General features: G+C 43.7%; 1 protein-coding gene across 3 annotated transcripts in view; it reads left to right on the plus strand.

Moving 5' to 3' along the window:
- MSH2 (mutS homolog 2) overlaps nucleotides 1–11830 on the plus strand; it is a 94437-nt gene extending 82607 nt beyond the window's left edge. For 2 of the 3 annotated variants that reach the window (XM_043511901.1, XM_038396906.2), the window contains exons 15-16: nucleotides 1445–1617; nucleotides 11448–11830. In XM_043511901.1, the coding sequence (XP_043367836.1) occupies nucleotides 1445–1617; nucleotides 11448–11618 (344 nt within the window). In that variant the 3' untranslated portion in view covers nucleotides 11619–11830. Of the gene's footprint in view, nucleotides 1–1444; nucleotides 1618–11447 lie in introns of those variants that run through there. The other variant, XM_043511902.1, reaches the window with a different exon arrangement.
- The last annotated feature ends 14854 nt before the right edge of the window (nucleotides 11831–26684 follow it).

The following is a 26684-nucleotide window of genomic DNA, read 5'->3' on the forward strand; positions in this document are numbered from 1 at the left end:
TGTTTAAAAAAAGATTAATTCAAACCGGAACAAGTTCAGAGAAGATCTACTAGGATTATCGGAGGAATTGAGAACTGTACTTACAGGAGGAGACTTAAGGAGTTTGGCTTTATTAGCCTAACAAAACAAAGGCTGAGGGGAGATCTGATTATCCCTCTGATGTATTTATAAAGAGAAAACACCAAGTAGGGAAAGGAGTTATTTAAATTAACGGCCAATCTTGGCACAAGAACAAATGAAAATAAACTGGCTATCAACAAGATGGGAAGGGCTCTGAGGGCTAGTCTACACTAGCAACGCTAAAGTGCTGCCTTGTGGGGCATTGTTTACACTGGCGCTTTACAGCGCTGAAACTTGCTGCGCTCGGAGGTGTTTTTTCACACCCCTGAGCGAGACAGTTGCAGCGCTGTAAATTGCCAGTGTAGACAAGCTGTGAGTTACTACTGAGAATTCTTTCTTAGGTCTCTGGCTGGTGGATCTCACCCACAAACTCAGAGTCTAACTGATCACCATATTTGGAGTTTGGAAGGAATTTTCTCCTAGGTCAGATTTGCAGAGACCCTGGAGGATTTTTGTCTTCCTTTGCAATGTGAGGTATGGGTCACTTGCTGGTTTGAACTAGAATAGTGGCATCTCAGAGTTGGTCTTTTAATCAAGTTTTGAGGGCCAGAGGGGGGTAGGGATAGCTCAGTGGTTTGAGCATTGGCCTGCTAAACCCAGGGTTGTGAGTTCAATCCTTGAGGGGGCCATTTAGGGATCTGGGGCAAAAATTGGAGGTTGGTCCTGCTTTGAGCAAGGGGGTTGGACTAGATGACCTCCTGAGGTCCCTTCCAACCCTGATATTCTATGATTCTATGAGTAACTCTGCAAGAGGTTAGGGGCCTATTACAGCAGTGAGTGGATGAGGTTCTATGATCTGCGATGTGCAGGAGGCTCAGATTAGATGATGATGATGGTTCCTGTGGGCCTTAAAAGTCTGAGATTAAAGGAATATGCCATGATGTACCAGCCATCAAAATGTATAAAAATAAACCTCCAAGTTCCTTCATAACTTTGTGTGTGTGTTTTTGGACTTGTATCTTGGCATAGCTAATTATATGCTGCAGAGCTCCATACCAAAATGCTTGGGTGAAATTGAGGAAAGAAAAATGTTTTAAAGCAATTACAAATAGTACTAACATACTGAAGACACGAATTATTATAACTTAAAGAAATGTTATGTACTTTCTTTGCACTATTCTATGCAGGGATGTAAGCAAATAACACGTTTCCCTAGGATGTTATCAAACTTAAACTAAGTGGTTGTAAGTCAAGAAATATTGGGAGAACCTAAATCATATCACTCCCTTCTCAAAAAGAGAAATATTGCAGGGTTTGTTTTTATGATCTGTTAGTCATTGTAAATACTTCTTCCTGAGAGTTGACTTTATTTATTTTTCTCCAGGTGTCTGTGATCAGAGTTTTGGAATACATGTAGCAGAGCTTGCTGCTTTTCCAAAGCATGTAATAGAGAGTGCAAAAGAGAAGGCTCTGGAGCTAGAGGAGTTCCAAACTATTGGAAAACCTGAGGAATCTGAAGGAGAACCAGCAGCTAAGAGATGCTACAGAGAAAAAGAGGTTTGTTAACATAGGCCAAACAAAACCTGTCAGCTAGTCACACTGACTTTTTTCAGTGAATAATGGTTATATACAAACAATACATGATATTGAATAAAAAGATGGTGACTGGCAAAAGCCTTTCATCCTTTCTGTGAACAAACAGGTTGCAGAATTGTATTTTGCTATATTTAGCCACTGTTTAAGTGGGCTAGAAAAATGTCAGACTTTGAGAATGTCATCTTCTCTAGTGTTGTCAGTTTACAGCTCCCCTCCAGGGAGATATACATGAAGCCTTTAGAAAGCAGTGGGTGGAGTTGCATGCATGTCTTCTCACTGAGCAGAACAGTAGGGACTGAAGGCATATATGGGACCATGGCTCCAACTATCCCTCAGTTTTTTCTTTCTCCCATGGGCTGGAGGCCAGAATTGGTTTGATTTTTGGGGGTGCGGGGTTTGTGTGCGCCTTTGGTTGTAATTTAGTTTATATGTCAATTAATAGCTCTTGCATTTGTTAGGTTTGTAGTTTGCATGGCTCTGCAGTTGACCCACTGTCTTTGTCCTGTTATGAGAGTTCATCTGTACTAATTTCTTCAACCTCAAACAGGCCGTTCAGTATAGTTGATGCCAGTAAAAAGTTAGGTTCGATATTATTTTCTAAGTATTAAGAAAATGTGGAATTGGTCAGCGCTGTGCTTGGCTGATGTGGCAACTCATGGTGTTAGATGCCATAAGGTGGTTGAGGGACATCTACATGAACGTATCACCGGACATCAGCAATACCAGGAGGGATGAGCTGGAGTTCTGATGGGAAGCACAGTTGGGAAAGTAACTGAAATACTTCCTTCGTGGATTGTATTTTCTAAATAGACAACATATCCTAAATTCTCTGTTACTGAGGGACAATCTTCACTCCTTAATATATTTTGCTTTCCACAATGAAAACTCTCTACAACTTTTCATGAATGATAGAATCCGAATACCAGGGTACAATATCTAAACTGTATTGTTAAAATTATATTCACCTAAATTTGGGTTATTGCTGATTATGCACTATATATGTATCTTACCTATATGTATCTTATAACTTTTAAAACAAACTTTGTATGTGTGGATAATCTAAGCACTTGTACAGACACTAAATTTTTTTTAACATTAATGTCAAAGATTACCATACCAGGTGTGTGCTATGCAAAATGAAATTAGTCATTCTTTGAGTGCTTGTTCATGTCCATTCCATTGGAGGTATATGTGCTCGCCACATGCACTGGTGCCAGAAGATTTTCCCTCAGTGGTATCCATAGGGGACTGGCTCTGGCACCCTCTGGAGTGGACCACATATGTGCCTGTATAAGGGGCACCACTGCCCTCCAACCCCGCCCCCTTCAGTTCCTTCTCACCGCCAGTGATGGTGCTGCAATGTCCCCTTGCCTCGGCAAGTTTTTGACTATTCCAGTGTGCTTTCTAGTATTTTTTGCTATATATAGTTTGTTGAGAGTAGTTTCCAGTGTAGTTCTTATTAGTTCCCTTAATGTAGCTATAGAAAAAGTTAGTCCCCTATGGAACTTAGCCCAGAGATGGGGCATGCCCCAGTCTTCGGGCTTCAAGCATTGTGAGCGCTGTAAAAAAAAAAAAAAAAAAAAAAAAAAAAAAAAACACACACCTATGACCATCAGCGGTCCGCACCGAAGCTGTCTGAAGTACTTAGGGGAAACCTATATAAGCAACAAGTGTCGCATTTGTAAAAATTTTAAGCCGCGAACCAAAAAGGAGCGGGACATTTGGCTTCGAGTGCTCCTTATGGAGTGGGCCCTCACACTGGCCTCCGAGCTGGCCAGATTGGACTCTGCTCCAAGCACCTCTGCATCAGTGGGGAGCACCCCATCGTCCCAATTTCTGACTGGTGCCGATCCTCATCACCAGTACTGGCTAAGAAGCAGAAGAAACACACTGGGAGAGAGCGGTCTTCCATGTCCCATAAAGGAGAAAGCGGAGCCGAGTAACTACCCACGTGGGGCAGCTCATCCCCTCCAGAGCACAGCCAGGATTTAGCATCACCATCTGATCTGTCAAGCCCCCTCTGGGACCCGCTCGCCACCCGCCCACCACTCTGGAAAGTGGAAGAGGCACCCAGCACTTGGCAGTGCCATCCACACTGGAGCCTTTCAAGCTGCTTAAGGACATATTGTCCCTTCTGGTGCCGCCAACACCTTCAAGAGAAGTTGCCTGCTTGAGAGGCAAGCCCTGTGGCCCTTACAACAATCCCCATCTCCGCAGCACCACTCCCCAGCACCATTGTAGGCGGCATTCCGCCAGCAGTCTCCAGAACTGCGCTATTGTCCCTCCAACACGAGCTGGCTGGCCTGCCAGAGCTCCCGGCACTGCTCTCCGTAATCCCACCGTCGATCACCGGCTATCTGGCACAGACCTCCTGGGGAATGCGGCCAGTCCCCAGAGGCCCAGCACAGGTCTCCTGAGCATCCGCATCACTCTCCAGACTCGCGGCACCGATCCCCTGAGTCTTGATGCCAGTCCCCAGAGTCACACCACCGGTCTCTGGATCGAAGGTACAGCATCTCCAGAGGCCCGTCTCTGGAATCAAGATGAAGATCTTCACGTTCCCAGTCACCGGAGCCCTGGCACAGTTCCCAGAGTGAGGCATCAATCACAGGGCTACCATCCCCGATCCGCCGAGCGCCATCACCAGAGGCATGGCACTGAGCTCTGACATCCTGGCACCAATCCCCAAGGGAAGAGCACAGAGATGGCCAGCATGGAAAGGGCAAGGAGGCGGCAGCGGTACCACTCTGGTCCTCGAGATGAGTCTCTTCCTCCTCAGACTTGGAAGGCAAGGAGGTCACAGTGTGCACAGGCCAACATCACCCACTAGTGGCATTAGGATTTCCCCCGGGACTGCCAGTAAACGTGTGGCCTCAGGGCTAGTGGCTGGCTCTGTGGCAGTTCTGAAATCCGTGGGGGTTCCCTCAGATATCAGAGCATGTGCAGCAGTTGTCTTGGGCGCGTCTGAGAAGCGATCTGTGACAGTCTCCCGTTCACCCCCAGACTCAGAAGAAGAGTTGGAGCAGGGTGCCCGGGGCCAGCCAGCCTCAGCCAAGGCTCCCCCAGCAGGGGAAATGGAGTTGGTCGACTCCCCTGTGCCCGCCTCCTCATCGTCTTCACCTGATGAGGCAGTGGCGGGGCCCTCCCACGTGGTTCCCCAGGATGGCGTCAAAGCTCACCACGAGCTATTTAAGAGTGGCAGCGAATCTAAGGCTGGAGGCCAAGGAATTGTCGGAACCCTCCGACACCCTATTTGACATATTGAGCACAGTAGTCCCTTCTAATGTGGCCCTGCCCATCCCCGAGGGTATGGTAAAGTTAATCAAGGCTTTGTGGCAAACTCCCTCCTCCCTGCACCCCATCTCCAGGGAGAAAATATGTCCCAATTAAAGGCTTCCAATACCTTTACACCCACCCTCCCTGAGCTCGTTGGTCATATCCACTGCCAATGAGCATGACAGGCAGGGGCAACCCAGTTCAACCCCTAAGAACAAAGATGCGAAGAGGCTCGATTTGTTGGGCAGAAAGATTTATTCAACTACCAGCCTCCAATTGCAAGTGGCCAACCGCCAAGCCCTGCTTGGAAGATATCATTGTAACATTTGGCAATCCATGGCCAAGTTTGTGGATTCATTGCCAAAGGGCTGTAAGCAGGAGATCCTGGCCATTCTCGAGGAGGGCAAGACAGTGGTGAGGGCTGCCCTCCCAAGCAGCCTCAGACATGGCAGACTCTGCAGCTAGGACTATGGTTTCGGCCATGTCCATGAGAAAGGCGTCTTAGCTAAGTTACCCGGGCTCTTGGTGGAGGTTCAGCAGTCAATCCAGGACCTCCCCTACGATGGCCTGGTGCTGTTCTCAGACAACAGATTGCATGGTCTAAAAGATTTCAGAGCTATACTATGCTCCCTGGGTCTTTGCACACCCACGCCTGCAAAGAAGTGGTTCAAACCGCAGCAGACCCAGAGATTCGGGAGCAAGTGCAGGTCGGAGCCTTACTGCAAGAAGGGTAATGTCTATAAGCACTGCCAGGGCCAACTGTCGACCACCTCTGCTCAGTCGGGTTCTACCCACCACCAGCTGGATAGCAAGCAGGCCTTTTGAGGGTGTGCCCCAGGGTGACTTGAAGATCAATAGGGACAAGGTGTGAGTCATTATGATCACCCCGGCTTGGCCTTGCCACGTTGGTTTGGCACTCTCATGGATCTAGCGATAGCAGCCCCATGAACTCTTCCCAACTGCCCAGGACCTGCTCTTTCAGGATTGCAGATGATTACTGCACCCAAACCTCTCCTCTCCCCACCTCACAGTGTGGATGCTGTGTGGCTAAATCTTGAGGAACAAAATTACTGTAGTCGGGTCCAGCAAGTTCTCTTGGAAAGCAGAAGGCCCTCCACCAGAGCAACTTACCTGGTGAAGTGGAAGTGCTTCTCCTGTTGGGTGTCGGAGCAGAATATCTCTCTGGTCCAGTCATCACTACAATCCATCCTGAATTACCCCCTTCAATTAAAGCACCAGGGCCTCATCTTTCCATCCATCAAGGTGCACTTGGCACATTGGCCTTCCACCCTCACATCCAGGGTAGATAAGTATTCTCACACAGGATGATGATCAGATTCCTGAAAGGTCTTGAAAGATTTTTCCCGCCGGTCCAGAATCCGGTTTCCCAATGGGATCTCAACCTGGTCCTCTCCAGGCTCACTGGCACTCCCGTTGAGCCTCCTGCTCTCTTTTGCACCTGTCATGGAAGGTCGCATTCCTTATATCTATTGGCAAGATGAGTCTGTGAGATTAAAGCTCTTGCATCGGAGCCCCGATATACAGTACTCTGCAAGGTACAACTGCGTCCCCATCCAGCCTTCCTGCTAAAGGTAGTGTCACAATTCCATGTTAACCAGGATATTTGTCCCAGTGTTCTGTCTAAAGCCTCACACAACCAACGAAGGGAGGCGTCTGCATACCCTAGATGTCAGGCGTACTCTGGCTTTCTACCTGGAGTGCACCAAGTCCTTCCGCAGATCCACTCACCTCTTCATTGTGCTGACTGACAGGATGAAGGGCCTCCTGGTGTCTTCTCAGAGGTTTTCAACATGAATCACTACCTGCATTTGTACTTGCTACGATACAGCACAGGCTGTGCCTCCACCGATAGTGATGGCTCATTCAACAAGAGCTCAGGCATTGTAGGTCACTTTCCTGGTGCATGTCTCTATCCAGGACATCTGCAGAGCTGCGATGCAGTCGTCAGTACACACCTTCACGATGCACTTTACCCACCAAGCCAGAGATGATGCTGGCTTTGGCAGAGCTGTGTTGCAGTTGACACGTCCATGAACTCTTATCCCCTTCTGGAGGTACTGCTTGGGAGTCACCTACAATGGTATGGACATGAGCAACCACTCGAAGAAAAATATGGCTATTCAACTTTCGTAACTGTTCTTCAAGATGTGTTGCTCATGTCCATTCCAAAACCTACCCTCATTCCTCTCTGTTGGAGTTCCAGCAAGAAGGAACTGAAGAGGGGGGAGGGGTGGCGCCCCTTATACTGGCGCATATGCGTGCAACTTCAAAAGGTGCCAGAGCTGGTCCCCTATGGAAACCACTGAGAGAAAAACTTCCAGCACCAGTACATGTGGGGGGAGCGCACACATACAACGGAATGACCATAAGCCACACATCTTGAAGAACATCAGTTAGGAAAGGTGAGTAACTGTTTTTTTTCCCCTGGGGAGGTTTGTAGCCTATACCCATTTAGACTCTCTTGTTCTTTGAGTAAACTTACTATTGTTGATGAGAGCATTACTGGGGGTTAATTTGCTTAAAGACTTAGCTATTTGGACTCTGGAACTTCAGTGTTTTATAGATATTCTGAAGCAGCTTTTAGGTTCAAAGACCATAAGAGAATTTGGGCTGAGACTTTACCTTTTTCTCATCAGACGAAGAAAAGGCATGAGTGTTCCCTCTTGACCTTACGCAGACTCTGGGATGAAGTTGAGGAGGTGCCAATCTGAGAGCAATCTCAGATGTCAAGGGAAGCTGATTCAGACGCTGCCATGGTTCCAGTGGTCTGTTGTCTTTGTCAGCACCAATTGATCATTCAGTACTAGATGCTGCCGTTGATCATGGAAATGAGCTCCCAATTAAAATTTGTTCTCCTTACTTTGTTCTTCCTTTTTCCCCTCTAATAGGCTAAAGCAAGGTTTCATTTCCCAGAATGCCTCCTAGTAATAGGCAACAGGAGGCTTTCTTATAAACGGTCTCTAGTTGGCTTCTCTGCCATTCTGGGAGTCCTTGTGCCAATAGTGATCCCATATTGCCTTTTCACCAAGGGTGCCAGTAATGGATCCACTTTATCCTAGTTACATTGGTGCATATAAATCTATTTGCAGGTCTCCTAGGTTTGTGACATATGGAGATGAATCTGAGGAAACCATCTCCTCATATTGGTGCACATAACAAAATTCATGTGGTGGGGATGGGGCTGAGGGGTTCGGAGTGCGGGAGGCGGCTTAGGGCTGGGGCAGAGGGTTGGGGTGTGGAGGGATGAGGGCTCTGGCTGGGGGTGCAGGCTCTGGGGTGGGGCTGGGGATGAAGGGTTTGTGATGTGGGAGGAGGCTCAGGACTGGTTGCAGGGGGTGAGGGCTCCATCTAGGAGTGAAGACTGGGGTGGGGCCAGGGATGAGGGGTTTGGGGTGCAGGCTGCTCCAGGGCTCCGGTGGGGAGACAGGACTCCCCTCAGCCCTATCTTATCACAGCATCTCGAGGCCAGGGAGAGGTGCCTCTCCCCAGCCGTGGCAGCTCCAACGGGTCTGGGCTGGGCCAAGGGAGGGGCTCCTCTCCCCCGGACACGGCAAGTCTGGGGCAGGTCTGCACTGGGGCTGGCGTGGAGGGGCGCTTCTCCCTGCCGCAGCCGTGAGCTCCTGCATAGGGCTTAATAGGCAGTTGCACGGCTGCGCAGCTTAGAGGGAACTTAGGCAGTAGCTGTAGTTCTTCAAATAGACTTAGTCCAAACCCACATTCCTTCCTATAAATCTTTTTATAAATCCTAATAAATGCATCATCTTATTATGGAGTCCTGAGGAATGGTTGGGGCAACAGTTCCATACAATACTGTACTCCCAAGTCTGAATGTTCCTCCCTGTGGGGGAGCATACACACAGCCTTGTAGTCATGGCCCAGTGGGGTTTCCAGAGTACATACACATCTCAAAAGTATGGAATCTGCAGTCTACTCAACTTAGGTTACTTTTTACCAGTAACTGTTCTTTTGTTGCATCTTAATCAAGGTCAGGGTAAAATATTCTCTAAAATTTTGTCTGAGTTCAAATGATGTTATCTCTTAATCGGATGTAAATGAAATTGCTATAACTGACTGTAGCAAACCTCTCAAAGTAGGGGGAAATGTTTCATTCTTAGGTGTTTTTTAAAAATACTGTTAAGGTTATACCATACAGTGTCACTTCAGAAAGGAAAAGGAGTACTTGTGGCACCTTAGAGACTAACAAATTTATTAGAGCATAAGCTTTCGTGAGCTACAGCTCACTTCATCGGATGCATTCAAGCTTATGCTCTAATAAATTTGTTAGTCTCTAAGGTGCCACAAGTACTCCTTTTCTTTTTGCGAATACAGACTAACACGGCTGCTACTCTGAAACTTCAGAAAGGGACGCAGTAGTACTGCATAGTTTCAGATGTTTTGTCTGTTAACTTACCAGATGCATTAAAATCACCTCTAGAGGCAGACACATGCTATTATATCTGCAAGTCCTTTAGATTGATGAATCATAGAATCATAGAATCATAGAATATCAGGGTTGGAAGGGACCCCAGAAGGTCATCTAGTCCAACCCCCTGCTCAAAGCAGGACCAAGTCCCAGTTAAATCATCCTAGCCAGGGCTTTGTCAAGCCTGACCTTAAAAACCTCTAAGGAAGGAGATTCTACCACCTCCCTAGGTAACGCATTCCAGTGTTTCACCACCCTCTTAGTGAAAAAGTTTTTCCTAATATCCAATCTAAACCTCCCCCATTGCAACTTGAGACCATTACTCCTCGTTCTGTCATCTGCTACCATTGAGAACAGTCTAGAGCCATCCTCTTTGAAACCCCCTTTCAGGTAGTTGAAAGCAGCTATCAAATCCCCCCTCATTCTTCTCTTCTGCAGACTAAACAATCCCAGCTCCCTCAGCCTCTCCTCGTAAGTCATGTGCTCTAGACCCCTAATCATTTTTGTTGCCCTTCGCTGTACTCTTTCCAATTTATCCACATCCTTCTTGTAGTGTGGGGCCCAAAACTGGACACAGTACTCCAGATGAGGCCTCACCAGTGTCGAATAGAGGGGAACGATCACGTCCCTCGATCTGCTCGCTATGCCCCTACTTATACATCCCAAAATGCCATTGGCCTTCTTGGCAACAAGGGCACACTGCTGACTCATATCCAGCTTCTCGTCCACTGTCACCCCTAGGTCCTTTTCCGCAGAACTGCTGCCGAGCCATTCGGTCCCTAGTCTGTAGCGGTGCATTGGATTCTTCCATCCTAAGTGCAGGACCCTGCACTTATCCTTATTGAACCTCATTAGATTTCTTTTGGCCCAATCTTCCAATTTGTCTAGGTCCTTCTGTATCCTATCCCTCCCCTCCAGCGTATCTACCACTCCTCCCAGTTTAGTATCATCCGCAAATTTGCTGAGAGTGCAATCCACACCATCCTCCAGATCATTTATGAAGATATTGAACAAAACGGGCCCCAGGACCGACCCCTGGGGCACTCCACTTGACACCGGCTGCCAACTAGACATGGAGCCATTGATCACTACCCGTTGAGCCCGACAATCTAGCCAGCTTTCTACCCACCTTATAGTGCATTCATCCAGCCCATACTTCCTTAACTTGCTGACAAGAATGCTGTGGGAGACCGTGTCAAAAGCTTTGCTAAAGTCAAGAAACAATACATCCACTGCTTTCCCTTCATCCACAGAACCAGTAATCTCATCATAAAATGATGAAGGTTCCCCACTGGATGTGCTTTGCACAAGCACTTCATGCTAGGAAATCACAATTATAGGAGCCATGGGATTAAGCAGGTTATTGCATTGGAGTCGCATAGTGCAATAGAGGCTTAGGCAGAATCTTGTACTCTTGACATATTGTGTTACCAACACAGGGATTTTGAATACTAGTAAACAATTTGATGCTCTTAATGTTTGGTTTTATTGCACACCACTTCAATTTTAAAAAGTTCTGCTCAGTGGTTTCCTTAAAGGCAAATGCATAAAGCTTTCCTATTTTCATGTGTTCCCCTTGGTGACTGCCAGGCTCTGGTTGCTTGGTAACAACTTGTCCTTTCCTTTGTTTTTAAAAACATTTCTATTTGCAGTTTAGCTTCATAATAGCTGTATAAGTATTCCAGCTGTTGCCGATCAAATATATTGGAATAGTCTCTATGTTCATCTAATGCACAGCTCTAGAGCTAAACTATGGATTGGGATTTAAATATGAAACACACAGAAGATCCAGCCTTTCAAATTAGCAGGTTTTTAAATCTACAGGTCTTTTACGTGGACAGTTACTAACCTCTAACCATTTTTGTTTGTCAACAAAAGATTTCTACCCATCGTTCAGAAGGTGAAAGCACTCTTATTGCTCTGCTACTAATTGCTCTACTTATTACTTTACTACATCCTTTACTTCAGGAAAACTTCTGACACTTAATGAAATTCTGTTCTTGATGCTTCCTTGGTGGGATTGGGGAGAGAATGATCTTAAAGGTTAAATACACTTTCATTTTTCTTTCAGGAAGGTGAAAAAATAATTCAGGAATTCCTTTGTAAAGTGAAAGCATTGCCCTTGAGAGACATGTCAGAGGAAGACATCAGAACCAAACTGAAACAATTGAAAGCTGAAGTGCTGGCAAAGAACAACGGTTTTGTGAATGAAATTGTTTCCCGAACAAAAGTTACTCCATGAAAAAAAGCTAAAATGACACTGCTTGAATTGTTTTAAATCACAAGAGCTATCATTTTCTTGTCTTGTATGTTTTATGCTTTGTGAGGTTTTGTACTCGCTACTGAAGCAACACTTTCTCTTGACTTGTAATTACTTTTTAAAATGAGTACCTATTGTACCTGCATAATAGTTTAGTTACTGCTGTTTTCAATAAAATCATTTCTTGAATATCAGGGAAGTGTGAATAAAAGCCATAGTTTTTCCAGAAAGTCAAACTACATGTAACTTTTACAATGCTGTGTTAGTTAAGAAAACTGTCAAGGTTAGCACAAAATCTACAGCTTCCCTCTACTCCAGTTATTTTTCATTGTCATCACTGATGCTGTACTTGCTGGTCCAAAAGAGTACCCGGGATAATTAGTTTTAACAGGGCTGTATTAGTGATGTCTTTTAGAAAAACATTTGATAAGGAATCTTAGCTAATGAGTAAACATTTAACTGGTTCTGACTATACTCTCTGTAAATGCAAGGGATTGTTTATGCTTGCTCCATTCCAGTGCTAACTCTTTATTGTACTGCCAGTCATGTGGTGGGTTGTAATGTGAACGAACAGGAACTACGATGATGCCATCAATTTACTTTCTTTTGAGAGTTAAATAAACCCAAGTCTCCAGAAGGGAGAAAGCTAATTCATTTTACCTGATCTACTTAACATGCTTCATGGGGGAGCAGGGGGGGCTGTCTTATGTATGCAATGATTTGAATTGAAAGAGGACACAACTGTCCTGTGCATATGCTATTACTGCATCTTACATACTGTGTATCAGCTAGTGTGCTTCAATTCAGTGTGCAGTAATCTCCCTGTGTTGGCAAGCCCTGAAGCACATCAAGGTACAAGTTTGCCTGCACCACTTGCCTAACTCTTAAGACCTTGCTCGTTAGCAATATCATAGAATGTTAGGGTTGGAAGAGACCTCAGGAGGTAATCTTGTCCAATCCCTACTCAAAGCAGGACCAACCCCAACTAGATCATCCCAGCCAGGGCCTTAAAAACCTCTAATGATGGAGATTCCACCACCTCCCTAGGTAACTCATTCCAGTGCTTCACCACCCTCCTAATGAAATAGTGTTTCCTAATATCCAACCTAGACTTCCCTCATTGCAACTTGAGACCATTGCTTCTTGTTCTGTCATCTGCCACCACTGAGAACAGCCAAGTTCCATCTTCTTTGCCCCCCCCCCCCCCCCCCCCGGTAGCTGAAGGCTGCTATCAAATTCCCCCATACTCTTCTCTTCTGCAAACTAAACCCCAGTTCCCAGATATGTTGCTTTGTATCTAAAACTGGCAGTCTGACCAAGCTTTATTTTAAAAAAAAAAAAGTGATGTCTGGCTTTGGGATTATAAGAAAATATATATATGCTGAAGGTGACAGACTTGACTCTTTGATATATGCTCTAGCAGAGATTAAACCAGAATATGTGTTAAGGGTGTTGATAGAAGCGTGCTGTTGAAAAATTGTGTGTGTCTGAGCTATACATTTATTGGAGTACAGTACATATACTTTTATTACTGGAATGTTTGTTTCTAAAAGGGTTATACTAAACTTGAGAAGTTGATCATTTTTACTTTTAATTAAGTAGAAGTTGGAAAACAAGCATATTATACCCTAGTAGTAGTAGATGTAGGAAAAGGTTAATTCGATGCAGAGATTTTATGTACATTGGACTCTGCCACAATACTTTATTTTTGTGTTAATTTAGAATGCAGTATACTTTGTTCCTATTAAACATTGTAAGAAAAAATATCTTAAGTATAGTGCTTATATACAGTATTATATAGTGTCTGTAAAGTAACTAGATTGTCAGAATAGAATTGTATAAAGCAGTGCAGAGTACTGCAATACAAGACCATTTTCTTAATACACAAACATTCTTATAATATAGATACTTGGGAATCTATTTAAATTACTATAGAAATTCATGGGAAGTCACAGGTTTTGAATTAGATCAACCTGTTTCACTATATCTAAAGATCTAAAGCTAGCAGTCCTTTGAAGACTGTAAGTGACATACACCTATTACAAGCCTAGGGAAATGAGTTACTAGCATGTTTGCTTATGTGAAGATCACATGCTTGAGTCAATCTCTTAGTGAAAATGTTGTCATGCTGTTTATGGTCCTTGTGACTGTTAATCTATGCATGCTTTCCTCCTCAACCATGGAAGAGGAGTTTTATTTCTGCAGCATGCCCGCTCAGCTCCACCGTTGTGTTACATGGGCACTCCACAGGATTTCGGCTTGGAATCTAGAGTGGGCAGGGTACAAGAACCATCTTGGTTCCTCCCATATTCTGCCCTCCAAATCCCACAAGAAAGGAAGGTGTAAGCAAATACAACCTGAGGCTGTATTAATGTACACTGCCTTTCTGTGTGCACTTGAAACATCCCCTTTGAGGGGCACCAGCAGCAGCTGTGCCAAGGGAACCCCCAAAGGACAGCTCCTTCTGGAGCCAATGCTGTCTAGGGTTATGTGAGAGAAATATAGTCAGGAGGTCTGTGTCAAGATCAGGAAATATACCCAAGAGCATGGGCCACTTCTGCGGATGCTCCATTGCAACCTGTGGATTAAAGGTGGGGAAAGCCCTGAATGCTTCTGCAGGATGGAGGAACCCTCCAACAGACCTGTGAGTAGGAAATTGTGAGTTGAACTTTGCAAAGTTTCCTCCCATCATGCGGGTTGTTCCTCCTGAAGGGGAGAACAGTACCATTTGTTTTAATTTAAATCAGTGACCCTCTGACTGAGGCTCAAGAGCTGCAAGTGGCTCTTTAATGTATCTCCTGCGGCTCATTGCAGCATATACTAAAACACTGTGTGACTTAATTATTAACCAATTTAAGTTATCTTGAGCTTTTACTATGTTAACCAATTGTTGTTAATAAAATAATACTTGTCAGTCATTTTGCTGTGAGATGAATATATATCTGTCTGACCAAGTATTTTATTAAGGTCAATTGGTTAATAGTAAATATAAATAGTAAATGAAACAACAAATACTCAAAAGAGCCACAGTAGTGTGAAATGTTTATTGCTAATCTGGTTCCTGAACCACTGAGATCTGAGCATCACTGAATTAAATCTAGCTTCTTTTTTTTTTTTTTTTTTCAGAAATGTGTCTGTAATGACAAGAACTGTGCCAGGAACACATCTTAAATGAAACGGGAACTGTGTCAAGAATGCAAAGATTATCAAAGCTTCAGAACTAAATTGTGCCATTATCAAGAAAGCTTGAGGCCACGTCCTGTCAGTCTTGAGTAAAGATGTAATTTTCTTTTTTGCTCATTCACCCCGGTGTTCTCAGAAAGCTTGGCACTGGATACTTTCTGTATATTCAGTATCAGTTTGTAATTTGTGCAGTTGCTTTTCATTTAGAAGGCTGTTGAGGAAGAAACAGCTTTTGGTAAAAGAAAAGGTCAGATTACCAAACGCTACTAAAATTCATTTCTTTTGGAAAATGCCATTTTCTCCCTGATTACTTTGGCATCTGTTCACAAATTAGAATGGAAGAGCAGTGTAGTGTATGTGCATGAATGCAACATCTATTCAATATACATATGAAATACTTGTTTTATTTTTTTATTGCAGTCATAAGCAAGTGAGACATGTAGCTTAAGACAACTGAAAAGAGCTAGAACAATCTGATACAGTGGTATGGAGAATTCAGTGATCAGTTAAACAAGTTAATGAATTAAAATAAAATCAGCCTATCAGTTCTGAGACTCCAGTTCTCATGTGACCAGTAACTTAGAAGTAGTGTTTGCCTTTAAGCTATTTAAGACTAATATGTATAGATTTCAGAGAATAACACTGATCTGAATGTCCAGTTGCAACTGCATGTTCACCTCTAACAACTGATAAATGACTTTAAAATCTGATTTTTGTTGTATGTTGTAACTTAAATGTTTATGGAATTTAAGATGGAGTACAAATATCCTAGTTAAATATGTGTAATTTAACTCCTTGTCCATTGAGTATAATTGAATGCACTGTCATCAACTTGTGAAACTAATGACATTTGTATACTATTTAAATATTCTCAAATAGTATTAATGAGCTCTTTCTTTATTCAGTAATTCACCCCCTGAGTACGTGCATGAGAAGATTTAGACCACCAATCACACTTGGTCAAAACAGCTAGGGAGATAAAAAGATACAGTAGACAGTGTGCACCAGAAAATCACAGGAAACAATTGCACTCTATATTATAGTTTTGGCTCGACAAACAATTTAATTGGGACACCAGTGTGACCTAAAAAGTCTGCTTTTACTACCACAAACTAGTGAGGGGGCCAGCTGCTTGAGAGGACATATGAACAGGGAGTCTTCAGCATAGGGTAACGCTGCTGGTGCAGTACAGTAACTCTTCACCTAACATTGTAGTTATGTTCCTGAAAAATGCTATGTTAAGTGAAATGATGTTAAGCAAATCCAATTTCCCCATAAGAATTAATGTAAATGGGGGGGGGCGGAGGCGGTAGGTTCTAGGGAATTTTTTTTTGCCAGATACGTGTGTATATATACACACAGTTTTAAACAAACAATTTAATACTGTACTGTGAAGCTTGGTTTAGGTGGTGAAGTAAGAGGGTGGGACATTTCCCAGGGCATGCCTTACTGCTAAATGATGCACTAGCACTCGGCTGAGCCCTCAAGGGTTAACATGTTAATGTAGCCTCACAGTCCATGTGACAGCATGTATGGAGGGAGGAGACCCAGCATGGCGGAGAGACACCCACCCACTGTGTGTGTGAGAGAGAGATGCACATTGCCCCTTTAAGTACACTGACCCCACTCTAAGTACACTGCCTTTTGAAATAGATCAGTAAGTTGAGACAGCAGCTGCATCTCTTTCCTGAGCCCTGTCATATCCCACTGTGCTCTGTGGAGATGGGGTGCAGGGGGAGGGAGACACCCTGATATTAACACCCATCTCCCTCCACCCCCCCACACAGCAAGCAGGAGGCTCCCAGGAGCAGCTCCAAGGCAGAGGGCAGGGGCAGCACAGGGAGGGACAGCTAAACTGCATTGCAATTGGTAGCCTCCTGGGCAGCTGCTACATAGGGAACTTAGGGGAGCTGATGGGGAGGCTGCCGGTCCACCCTGGTTCCAAGCCCCCACCAGCGAGCTGCAACAGGCTGCTCTTCCTGCAAGCAGTGGACAAAGCAGGCGGCTGCTAAACAACATTATAAATGAGCATTGTGCAACTTTAAACAAGCATGTTCTCTCCCTGATCAGCAACGTAACAACGTTAATTGGGATGATGTTAAGTGAGGAGTTACTGTACACAAGAATTAGGGCTGTCAAGCAATTAAATTAATCCTGTGATTAAAAATAGAATACCATTTATTTAAATTTTGATGTTTTCTACATTTTCAAATATATTGATTTCAATTAGAACACAGAATACAAAGGGCATAGTGCTCGCTTTGCATTTATTTTTGATTACAACCTAATACAAGTATTGTAGAGCAATCTCTATAATGAAAGTTGAACTTACAAATGTAGAATTATGTACAAAAAATAAGTGCATTCAAGAATAAAACATAAAACTTTAGAATCTATAAGTCCACTCAGTCCTACTTCAGCCAATCACTCTGATAAACAAGTTTGGTTATTTGCAGGAGATAATGCTGCCCATGTCTTGTTTACAATGGCACCTGAAAGTGAGAACAGGTGTTCTCATGGCAGAGTTGTAGCTGGCATCACAAGATATTTACGTGCCAGATGTGCTAAAGATTCATATGTCCTTTCATGCTTCAACCACCATTCCAGAGGGCGTGTCCATGCTGATGATGGGTTTTGCTCAATAACAATCCAAAGCAGAGTGGACAGATGCATGTTCATTTTCATCATCTGAGTCAGATGCCACTAGCAGAAGGTTTTTGTTTTTTGTTTTTTTTTTTAATTTTTGGTGGTTCGGGTTCTGTAGTTTCCACATTGGAGCGTGGCTCTTAAGACATATGAAAGCATTCTCCACACCTCATCCCGCTCAGATTTTGGAAGGCATTTCAGATTCTTAAACCTTGGGTCGAGTGCTGTATCTATCCTTAGAAATCTCTGGTACTGTGACGTTGCACTCTATATGACTTTATAAAAATATGCAATGAGTGTGAATATAATGTAACTGGGATATGCTTCATGCAAAAGGTCTCATGTAAGGTATCTTTACAAAGCTTATAGTCTACTGAATTTGTTCATCTTATTTGTATGAATGTATCATTCTTGTATCTGAAACTAGAACTATAAAACATAACTGAGGGCCTATTGTAATTATGCAAAGTGTGGGCCATTAATGGTGGTTTGGAATCTTGATGACTCCCATTAACCAGAACAATTGACAGTAGGTGGCTCTGTTTTATTTGTAAGTTTTCCTGTATAGAGGTGTGTGCTGGCAAGTGGGTAATGAAGTCTTACAGTGACACATGATGATGTCACCTGAACTGGAATCCATCTTTAACCTGGTGCTTTTCCATTGTGAAGGAGGGGTGGGAACCCAGAGAGGGACAAAGGATTCCCACCTTATGCAAAAGATATACTAGTGGGTGGAACTGAACAAAGGAGGCTACAATCATGAGAAATCCCCTAGCTACCACCTGAGCTGGAACAAGGGCTGTATCGGGGAAAGGATTGTGCCAGACTAGGAAGGCGTCCAGTCTGTGATAGAAGCTTATTGAAACATCTGAGGGTGAGATTTTATCTGTATTCTGTTTTCTTACTGTATTAGACACAGACTTGTGGGTTCTATTTTATTTTGCTTGGTAATTCACTTTGTTCTATCTGTTACTACTTGCAACCACTTAAATCCTACGTTCTGAATTTAATAAAATCATTTTTTACTTATTAATTAACCCAGAGTATGTATTAATACCTGGGGGGGGGTCAAACATCTGTGCATATCTCTCTATCAGTATTATAGAGGGTGGACAATTTATGAGTTTACCCTGTATAAGCTTTATACAGGGTAAAACAGATTTATTTGGGGTTTGGACCCCACTGGGAGTTGGGCATCTGAGTGTTAAAGACAAGAACACTTCTTAAGCTGCTTTCAGTTTAAGCCTATGGCTGTTAGGGGAGGTGATTCAGACCTGGGTCTGGGTTTGCAGCAGGCTAGCGGGTCTGGCTCAAACCAGGCAGGGCACTGAAGTCCCCAGGTGGGAGGGTACAGAAAGCAGGGGCAGAAGTAGTCTTGGCACATCAGTTGGCAGCCCCAGGAGGTTCCTGTGATCCAACCTGGCACAGGTACCTTCTTTGCATTTTGTCAAATCTGCTGTGAAAGTGTTCTTAAAATGAATATGTACTGGATCATCATCCAAGACTGCTATAACATGAAATATATGGCAGAATGTGAGTGTAAAAGAACAGGAGACATACAATTCTCTCCCAAGGAGTTCAGTCAGAAATTTAATTAATGCATTTTTTGTTTTTTTTAAATGAGTGTCCTCAGTACAGAAGCATGTCCTCTGGAATGGTGGCTGAAGCATGAAGGGGCATATGAATGTTTAGAATATCTGACACGTAAATACCTTGCAACGCCAGCTACAAAAGTGCCACGCCAAATGCCTATTCACACTTAGAATAAGAAGCAGTCAGCAGTATCTCCTGTAACTCTAAACAAACTTGTTTGTCTTAGTAATTGGTTGAACAAGAAGTAGGACTGAGTGGACTTGTAGGATCTAAAGTTTTACATTGTTTTGTTTTTGAGTGCAGTGATGTAACCAAAAAAATACATTTGTAAGTTACACTTTCAGGATAAAGAGATTGCACTACAGTACTTGTATGAAGTGAATTGAAAAACAGTATTTCTTTTATCATTTTTACAGTACAAATATTTGTAATAAAAATATAAAGTGAGTACTGTACACTTCGTATTCTGTGTTGTAATAAAAATCAATATATTTGAAAATGTAGAAAAACATCCAAAAATATTTAATACATTTCAATTTATATTCTATTGTTTAACAGTGAGATTAATTATGATTAATTTTTTTAATCAGTTAATTTTTTTGAGTTAATCACATAAGTTAACTGTGATTAATTGACAGCCCTAATAAGAATACATTGTATTTAACTTCCTATGGCAGCACAGACTGAAGTTTGGTTTCCCTGCGGGAGTCTCTTATTGAGGAAATCATGTATATTTGAATCTTGGAGGTGGGAGGGGGGGAGGAGGAGAGAGAAAAGTAAGAACAGGATAAAATTGGACAAGGGCATGAGGCAATCACCAGCTAGGGTTGCCAACTGTCTAATCACACAAACCCAAACACCCTTGTCCCTAGAGGCAGCCAGGGTTCTGCACCTGCTGCCTCTGCCCCAAGCGCCATCTCCGCAGCTCCCATTGGGCACAGTTCCCAGCCTCGGGGCAGGGGCAACATGTAGAGCCTCCCTTCACCCCCCTCCGCAGGGGCCACAGGGATGTACTGGCAGCTTCCAGGAGCAGCGTGGGGCCAGGGCAGATAGGAAGCCTGCCTTAGCCCTGCAACACCACCAGACTTTCAGTGGCCTAAAATCTCCCTGTTTGGCTTCAGTAGCCTCTGGGAGATAGAGCCTGATTCCGGGAGACTCCTGGTCAAACCAGGAGGGTTGGCAACCCTACCAGCAACACAGTTCAAGCTTTAGTTCACAAGTTCTTTCAGAGCTTCTGCGAGGTGCAAATCATTTCGTGTTCTCTAGGAGCTTGATATGCTTTAACCATAAGAGTTGATGTGTAGCAGTGATAACCCTGCATCTTCGGCCTTGTCTACACTGCAGGGTTTTGTCACCAAAAGGCAGTTTTTGGTGACGAAAGGGTGGAGGTTTACACACTGCGATGCCACTTTTGGCAACAAAACTCTTCAGTTTCAGCGACAAAATAAAATCACCTCGACATGGGTGGTGGGTACCATAACCCAGGGGAGGCTGAGCTTCCCCAAACAGTCTGGCGTGGCCCTGCCCATGCTCTGCCCCCCAGGAGTGCCTGAGTTCCCTTGACTCTTTCTTGTCTCAGGTTGGGGCTGGGGCTAAACAGCCTGCTGCCTGGACTCAGGGATACTGGGGTTGGGGCCTGCCTGGTGCTCCAGAGCTGGGGTCAGGGGCACTGGGGCGGCCGGGGGCTGAGAGGCTGGTAGCTGCGGTAGTGGTGCTCTGGGCTTGGGGGGGAGGGAGGAGAGGGAAAAGTAAGAACAGGATAAAAATGGACAAGGGCATGAGGCAACCACCAGCTAGGGTTGCCAACTGTCTAATCACACAAACCCAAACACCTTTGCCCTCCCCAGTCACCCCTTTCTCCCCTCCCATGCACCTCAAGGAGAGGCATAAACTCTTTTGCGTCAAACTTGAAGTGATGCAGCGTCAGTGTAGATGCTGCTGTTGTTATATCACCATAACTGGCCTTCTCCAGTATCCCACAACACCTGCTGTGACCATTCTGCTACTGTTTTGAACTTGGCTGCCTTGCAGGCATGTGGCTCCCACCCCCCGCTTCAAAGCTCTGGGAAGTTCTGACAGCTGGGCATGCTGCTCTGCTCTGGACAACAAAGAGCAAATCATTAATGTGGAATGCTGCACTCTCCTGCACTAGGAACATGAGGATGGCAAGGCTGTGTATGTGTGAGAGAAAGACTGCTCTGGAGAGCCAGGGAGGAAAGCGGGAGCTGATGTCAGGGGTGTCCCTTTCCCCTTGCCTCAGGACTGGTTGCTTTCAGGAGCTGTCTGAACTTGAGACAGTATGCCGACACACACACTCTCCCCCGACACATGCACTCTCCCAACACACTCTCTTTCTCTCACATACACACTCTCCCCACTCTCTTGCACACTGTCACACACACACACACACACACACACTGTCTCACTCTTTCCCACCTCTTCCCCACACACACATTTCAGTTGAAAAGCAGCTGGCAATCTAGTAGGTTCCCCATGGAATGATGGGATTGAGAAACCTGCATCATGTGACACTGTACCTGTCCCATGAGGCATTGCAAACCCTTCCCAAAGCACCCTGTGGCCAGTTGCACAGTGGGATAGCTACCATAGTGCACGGCTTTCTGTGTCGATGCAAGAGCTGCTAGTGTGAATGCACTCTGCCGACACAAGGAGTATAGTGTGGACATGCAACAGTGGTTTATTTAAAGCACTTTAATTAAAATGGCATAACTTTTGGTGACAAAACTCTGCAGTGTAGCCATAGCCTTAGTTTCATTATCTAGAAGATGGAATGTGTACAGAGTAGATTTGGTACAAAAAGTCTGACTTTAGTCACCCATGAGAAGCATGACTCAAGTGGGAAGAAAGAGAATGGTTTTAAATGTTGGTCATTATAGTCCTGCCATAAGCAATTCTGGCCAGCTGTAAATTACAATGAAATACAATCACATTGAAACTCAGCCACTGGCTATGCAAACTGAGCTATCTCTTGCCAAAGAGCAGCACCAAAACTGCAGCAAGCAAAGCATACACTTAAGGCCTAAGGCTTCTGCCCTGTGTCATGTAGCAAAGAGCCTAGTTCAGTGTCTCCATTTCTCCCACCCAAAAACAAATGTATTAGCTGAACTACTCTCTTGTGATTTAAACACACTCCTCTGTAAAAGCTAAATATTGTGGCTGGTAATTCACTGTTTTGGCAGATTGTCTGTTTCTATTAATTAAACCCTTAATGTACCAATTAGGACAAATAGCCTTGCTATTCTGTTTTTTTCTTTCTTCCTGATTTGATGCATGGAAAGGGAGAAAAACCGTAGAAAAATGTAGCACACCAGCAATACCTTAGTAGTACCCTAGGCTCCTAGAGGATTTATCCAACAGTAGTACAATTTAAAAAAATAAGTGAGTATGAGGAACTGAAACTTATAAAAAAAGAAAACTTTCACTAATATTTATTCAAGAACAATAGCTTAGGTTTCCAAGAGCATAAATAAGATGTGCTAAATTGGATATGACCCAAGGGAATAGCTGCAAAAATAGTCTGTGCTCACCCAAGCATCTCCCTGCCAATCCACCTTGTCCCACTGCACATGGCTAACCCATACTTGTCCCCTCAGGTGGTGATGGTACATTCAAATATGTGAGTTTTTTTAATTAAGGGAATGACCACACAAGTGAGATTACCATTGTGACACTGCACCCCATATTCTTTACAGTGACATTATGATATGATTATGATATAATCATAATGCATTTCATGCAAGACAAGTCATGTGAGATGTCATTGAAAAGGTTATGATTTCCTGAATATGATTATCCTATTTGTATGCGTCATTTTTGTATCTGAAGTTATGAATATTGACTATATCTATTTCAAATGTAGTTACACCTGGGTAATGCCCACTAGACCAGATGCTTTTTGTCTAGATAGCTGGGTGGGGAAGGGCCTTTTGGGGCAATAAGCCATTAGGAAAAAACAATAGGCCTTAGGGGAAGCTTATCTCCCACCTGGGGAGCCTTCCTGAGAATGCTACAGACAACCTCCGAGTAATGACTGCTTTGACTCTACAAAGACATGTGATGTGACCACATGTCTCTAGACTCCATCTTGGGATGCCAGTATTTTCCCACAGACTGGTCTGGGAACCAAGCTTTGAAAGAAAGGGTTCCTGCAATATGCAAAAGCTATATAAGGTGTATCATCTGGTGTTCTTCACTCCCCACACAAGAAGACTCCTGAAAACACGTGAGGAACAAAGACTGAACTGGGGAAAGTGCTGGACCCAGGCTAGAGGGATTTTTAGCCTGTGAATGGAACACCTGGGGGTTCCAAGCTTATAAAGCAAGTGCATCTTGCCCCTTAAGAATCTGCAGCCCTGCTTGTATAATCTCTTTGGATATGAATAGCAGTTTCTCACCCTATCTATTTAGTATCTTAAGGTTAGTTTGTGTTTTTTGTTTATTTACTAGGTAATCTGCTTTGATCTATTTGCTATCACTTATAATCACTTAAAATTATCTTTTGTAGTTAATAAACTTGTTTTTCCTTTATCTAAACCAGTGTGTGGGAATCATAATTCAGGGGCAAAAGGCTGTTGCATATTCCTCTCCACATTGAGGGAGGGGGCAAATTTTATGAGCTTACGCTGTACAGTTCCCTGTACAGTGTAAGACGGTATAATTTTGGGTTTATTCTCCAGAGGGGGTGTGTGCCTAAAGAGCTGGGAGTAGCTTTCCTAGGCAGGGGCTGGTCAGAGAGTCTGCTTGTAACTGCAGCTGGATGTGTCCCTACCTGTATGTATGCTGGTGAAGGTGCAGGCTGGAAGGCTTTGTAACGACTTTGTCACAGCAATCCGATATGAAAGGGAGCCCAGGCTGATGGGTTAGGGGTACCCCAGTTCCAAGTGGCACCTCGGGGGGTGGGGGGAGAGGGAACCCATCACAAGCATGACTTAGCCTTTGACAATGTAAGAAAGAACTGTACCACAGCAACTGGAAAACAGCCTGAATAGAAATTGCTATAGTAGGTCAGACCCATGGTCCATCTGGTCCAGTATCCTGTCTCTTATAGTGACCAATAGCAATGCTTCAGAGGGAGTTGCAAAAAAATTCTGTAGTGGACAATTACTGGATGACTAGTTCATAGACAAAGTTCCTTTCTAACCCCTCTATTACTGGTAGACTTATTCCTTGAAGTGTGAGGTGATTTATTTTATTTATTTTAAATTTTCAAAGTTCAGTCCTCGTGCATTTCTGGCTTGTACACTGATATGGTGCTAGAGTCCATGAAAATGTCCCCTTGTACGCTGGAGAGAACAGGGCCTCATTACCCAAAGGCAAATCTTGTAGATGTTAGTTAACTTCTGAAAATATTCTTCCCTCAAGAACTCCTGGGCTCTAATCTTGGTGGAACTCAGTTCAGTTCACAAGAAACATCCATCATTAGCATCTTATCCCACTCCCTATGGCTCAGGGGACTCGACCTGTTCCCCATTGTGCGTTAAGACAAGTTGGGTATTAAAACACTGGGGCAGCTCACTTCCTTCAGCTTTTATATATGACATTTTAAATTTCAGATCAATGTCCGCTTCTAATACCGTTAAGGTTTCTGATATTGACCTAGGTGCTCTGAATGGAGTAGGTTTTCCCCTTCAAAATCAACCAGAAATGCAGAATAAAAAGCGTGCTCATTTCTGTATTCTACTGTTGGTCATTTTTTCAACTTAAAAAGTAATAGCTTTTCAATTCTAATTCTGTAGATATATTTCCTACCACTACATTGTGAGATGGCATTTATCTTCATTATTAGAGATAATGAGATGCCTTGAAAGTGCAGTCTGACAGGTCACCCACACACTAATGAAAATAAATGGTATTTTTAAAAAAAACTTCAGCTTTATCCATATTTCCTAGCCAGCAAGTGTATTAGAGGGGAAATGATCATGCATGTGGATAGGAAAACCTGATGAGGGGAGCCATGGCCATGACCTAGGATTCATAGATATTAAGGTCAGAAGGGACCATAATCATCATCTAGTATGACCTCCTGCACAATGCAGGCCACCAAATCTCATCCACCCACTCCTGCAATAAACCTCTCACCTACGTCTGAGCTATTGAAGTCCTCAAATCATGGTTGAAAGACTTCAAGGTGCAGAAAATCCTCCAGCAAGTGACCTGTGCCCCATGCTGCAGAGGAAGACGAAAAACCCTCAGGGCTTCTTCCAATCTGCCCTGGAGGAAAATTCCTTCCCGACCCTAAATATGGCGATCAGCTGAACTCTGAGCATATGGGCAAGATTCACCAGCCAGATACCCAGGAAAGAATTCTCTATAGGAACTCAGATCCCACCCCATCTAACATTCCATCACAGGCCATTGGGCCTATTTACCATGAATAGTTAAAGATCAAGATTAATTACCAAAATCATGTTATCCCATCATACCTTCTCCTCCATAAACTTATTGAGTTTAATCTTGAAGCCAGATAGGTCTTTTGCCCCCACTGCTTCCCTTGGAAGGCTGTTCCAGAACTTCACTCTGCTGATGGTTAGAAACCTTCATCTAATTTCAAGTCTAAACTTCCTGATGGCCAGTTTATATCCATTTGTTTTTGTGTCCACATTGGTACTGAGCTTAAATATTCTTCTCCCTCTCTGGTATTTATCCCTCTGATATATTTGTAGAGAGCAATCATATCTCCCCTCAGCCTTCTTTTGGTTAGGCTAAACAAGCCAAGCTCCTTGAGTCTCCTTTCATAAGACAGGTTTGTCATTCCTCAGATCATCCTAGTAGCCCTTCTCTGTACCTGTTCCAGTTTGAATTCATTCTTCTTAAACATGGGAGACCAGAACTGCACACAATATTCCAGATGAGGTCTCACCAGTGCCTTGTATAACGGTACTAACATCGCCTTATCTCTACTGGAAATACCTTGCCTGATGCATACCAAAATCGCATTAGCTTTTTTCATGGCCATACCACATTGGCGGCCCATAGTCATCCTGTGGTCAAACAATACTCCAAGGTCCTTCTCCTCCTCCGTTACTTCTAATTGATGCATCCCCAGCTTGTAACTAAAATTCTTGTTATTAATCCCTAAATGTATGACCTTACAGTTCTCACTATTAAATTTCATTCTATTACTATTACTCCAATTTACAAGGTCATCCAGATCCTCCTGTATGATATCCCAGTCCTTCTCTCAATTGGCAATAACTCTCAGCTTTGTATCATCCGCAAACTTTATTAGCACACTCCCACTTTTTGTGCTGAGGTCAGTAATAAAAAGATTAAATAAGATTGGTTCCAAAACAGATCCCTGAGGAACGCCACTTGTAATCTCCTTCCAGCCTGACAGTTCACCTTTCAGTATGACCCGCTGTAGTCTCCTGTTTAATCAATTCCTTATCCACCTTTCAATTTTCATATTGAGCCCCATCTTTTCCAATTTAACTAATAATTCCCCATGTGGCACCGTATCAAACGCCTTACTGAAATCAAGGTAAATTAGATCCACTGCATAATGACAGGTTTCAGAGTAGCAGCCATGTTAGTCTGTATTCGCAAAAAGAAAAGGAGTACTTGTGGCACCTTAGAGACTAACAAATTGAAGTGAGCTGTAGCTCA

This window comes from Dermochelys coriacea, chromosome 3 (genome assembly GCF_009764565.3).
Source record: "Dermochelys coriacea isolate rDerCor1 chromosome 3, rDerCor1.pri.v4, whole genome shotgun sequence".
Classification (NCBI taxonomy): Eukaryota; Metazoa; Chordata; order Testudines; family Dermochelyidae; genus Dermochelys; species Dermochelys coriacea.